At 45.5% G+C, this 2,762-nt stretch overlaps 1 protein-coding gene and 1 long non-coding RNA gene across 4 annotated transcripts in view; one reads left to right on the top strand and one right to left on the bottom strand.

Moving 5' to 3' along the window:
- The window catches only part of WDR19 (WD repeat domain 19), a 119,434-nt gene that overhangs the window by 97,746 nt on the left and 18,926 nt on the right, over nucleotides 1-2,762 (bottom strand). For all 3 annotated transcript variants that reach the window (XM_019526098.1, XM_019526096.1, XM_019526097.1), the window contains exons 5-6: nucleotides 2,335-2,450; nucleotides 1,591-1,706 (exon numbers count right to left, since the gene is read on the bottom strand). In XM_019526098.1, coding sequence (XP_019381643.1) covers nucleotides 1,591-1,706; nucleotides 2,335-2,450 — 232 coding nt within the window. The remainder of the gene's footprint in view (nucleotides 1-1,590; nucleotides 1,707-2,334; nucleotides 2,451-2,762) is intronic.
- LOC109303816 overlaps nucleotides 1,691-2,762 on the top strand; it is a 16,207-nt gene continuing 15,135 nt past the window's right edge. Inside the window, exon 1 of the long non-coding RNA XR_002099235.1 lies at nucleotides 1,691-1,760. This is a non-coding gene — a long non-coding RNA (uncharacterized LOC109303816). The remainder of the gene's footprint in view (nucleotides 1,761-2,762) is intronic.

Raw genomic sequence — 2,762 nt, 5'->3', positions numbered from 1 at the left:
GGAGGGATGTCTGAAAATCCCAGCCCCTGCCTGCAGGTGGGTTATTAACATCAGAGGAGAGTTGAGAGGCAGTGGGGCTAGGCAAGTTCAGTGTTGTGGCCACCTGAGCACAGTGTTAGGGGCCTGGCATGGGAGTAGCCACCTGAGTCCCATAGGGTGAAAAACCACAGTGGCCCCAGTGAGGGGGAGAGAAGGAGAGAGAGAGAGAAGTGGTCCAGTGAGGGGACCGAGAGTAGGAAGCGTCCCAGGAGAGGGGCCAGTGCCTGAGTTCAGCCTTGAGTACAACATAAGGCCATGAGGCATGTAGAGTAAGGCCAGAGAAGGTGGCTCGAAGTGCTGCTTGTGCCCTCGGTTAGAATGCAAGTAGGTAAAGCCTGAAGTGCTGCATAGAGTAGGGACCAAGGTGCACCTGAAGGGCTGCGTAGAGTAAGGCAGGTTAAGGGTGGTCCAGGAGGCGGACAGTACATGAAAGGCCTGGTGAGAGCAGGTGGTGTACAGAGGTCCTTGTCAGCAAGACCTGCTAATGGACAGGCTCCCGCCTTAGAAACTTCTCTAATATTTGTTACCAGCAAGGCGTGGCAGGTGAGCTAGGTGGGTGGTTAGCCCAGGGACAGCTGGGAGGCTGACATTCTGACCTGGGCCTGAGATGGCCCCCTGTCACAGTACTACCTACAAGCCCTAACCCAGGGAGAGTTCTTTTAGCCAAACACTACAAAAGACTTGCATCAGGCTGCAATCCCAGCTCTTCCTTGCAAGTCCTAGTTTAGGGATGGCATGTCAGGGATAGGGGCCATACCATGCAGTCTCTGGTAATGCTGCAGCTTAAATTATGTGTAGGACCTCATTAGCTCCAGGAACAGCCAAGGGTCAGGGTGGCAGAAGACACCTAGTTTTCCTGTGTTGTAAGTTCTATACCAGTGATGCTCAACCTTTCCCCTGATAGGCCAGATGGACATTGCCCAGTTCATCCACAGACCAGATGTGGCCGACTGCCCTGATCTAGTGCCTGGGGTGGGCATGGTATGGCCTCATCTGGTTGTGCGGAGGGGGTCAGGAGAGGGGAGGAAGCCCAATGTGTGTTTGGGGGGGCAATCCCAAACCAGCCCTGTGAGGGGCAGGGAGGGGGAAAGGGGGCAAGGCCCAGCCCCAATTCCTTCATGGAAGGATGGGGTGGAGAAGGGGGGCCTGGCCCTAATTTGGCTGTGTTGGGAGTGGGGGCATGAGAATTAGGCAGTAGGGGAGGATGGCCAGTGTTCCACGTCACCAAATTTCTCAACCCACAGGGAGCCCACAGGCCAGATGCAATGGCTTGGCAGACTACATTTTGTCCTGCAGGCCACAGGTTGAGCAACCTTGTTCTACTCTATACTTCACAAAACCATAGACTCATAGAAATGTTGGGCTGGATGGGATCAGGTGTAAACCATTCCACCCATTTTGCCTTGCCTATTCTTAGAAACTCGGCAAATAATCCTCTCACATAACTTCGAGGCATAATGCCCAAACCATCAGACAGTGAACACAGACTCTCAAGTCAGCAGCACAAACCTGTATTTAACAGCTAAATTAGGTATCCTTATACAATGTTACCTGTCTTATAGTATCACCTTCCTGATTGCTAATAGTTATCGTTTTGTCTTCACTACCTAGTGCCAAGAGGTTTTCAGTACTCCAGCATCCACATGTGATCCGCTTGGTGTGTTTACCTGAAAAATAAAAATAAAACCCCCAGAATATACATACAAAGGACTTCAGGACAAGTAAGATGGTCATCCAATTCCTTATCTAGTCTGTGATTTTTACAATATAGCCTGACTAAAAAAACCTGTAATGAGATTTTAAAAAGCAATGTTTTTAGTTCTTCATAATAACCCCAGGAAGACTGTATTTGTATGCTATATGGGAACTTAAGGACCCTTATCTTTGCTTTTAATTTTGGGGGCATTTCATAGTTTCATAGTTTCTAGGGTCAGAAGGGACCTGAGCAGATCATCTAGTCCGACTAAAGCTGTAATTTTTTTTGCCTGAAGGAGACTTAGTGTACATTTAAGGACAGGGAAAAAAAGATAGTTTAGCAACATAAAATATCACCACAATCTTTTCTCGCTTAATTCAAGTTTTCCACATGGAAAACTTGGAATTCCCACTAAAGAATTCCAGAACAGGTTTACAAGCCAGTCCCTGTAAGAGCAGGGAACCAAAAGTAGGAGACAAGGGAACATACCAGAGTTACAAATATATATATTACTATATTTTCATGCACAAAAAATTGAGTAAAATTTTGTTCTTGGGTATATAGATCAAAACCCAAATGGACTTCAGTATGGAACATACCAAGAACAGGAATCTTTCGAGAAGTCTGACAGTTATAAATAAGTAAGTTTCCTTTAGTTGTTCCAACAGCGAGTAAGGTTCCAACTCTGGACCAAAGCAAGAAAGACATTGAGTCCCTGAAACACAGAAAAAATAAAATCTTTGACATGTCATCACACTGAGATTATTTTTAAACTTGAACATGGTTTTTAAGACAACTGTTTTATATTCACATGGAACTACATAAAGCAGAATTTTTTTATACGTGTTTTAGAGAAAGTTTACCAATTATGCTTAAGCATTCACAGAATAGCTACGAACTATGCCAAAAAGAAAAAGCATTGGTTTATTTTATGTACAGGCATATCTCATTTTATTGCGCTTTGCTTTATTGCGCTTTGCAGATAGCGCGTTTTTTACAAATTGAAGGTTTGTGGCAACCCTGTGTC

This window comes from Gavialis gangeticus, unplaced genomic scaffold, assembly GCF_001723915.1.
Source record: "Gavialis gangeticus isolate Ggan-Ray unplaced genomic scaffold, GavGan_comp1, whole genome shotgun sequence".
Taxonomy (NCBI): Eukaryota; Metazoa; Chordata; order Crocodylia; family Gavialidae; genus Gavialis; species Gavialis gangeticus.
This window is presented reverse-complemented; position numbering and strand designations above follow the sequence as displayed.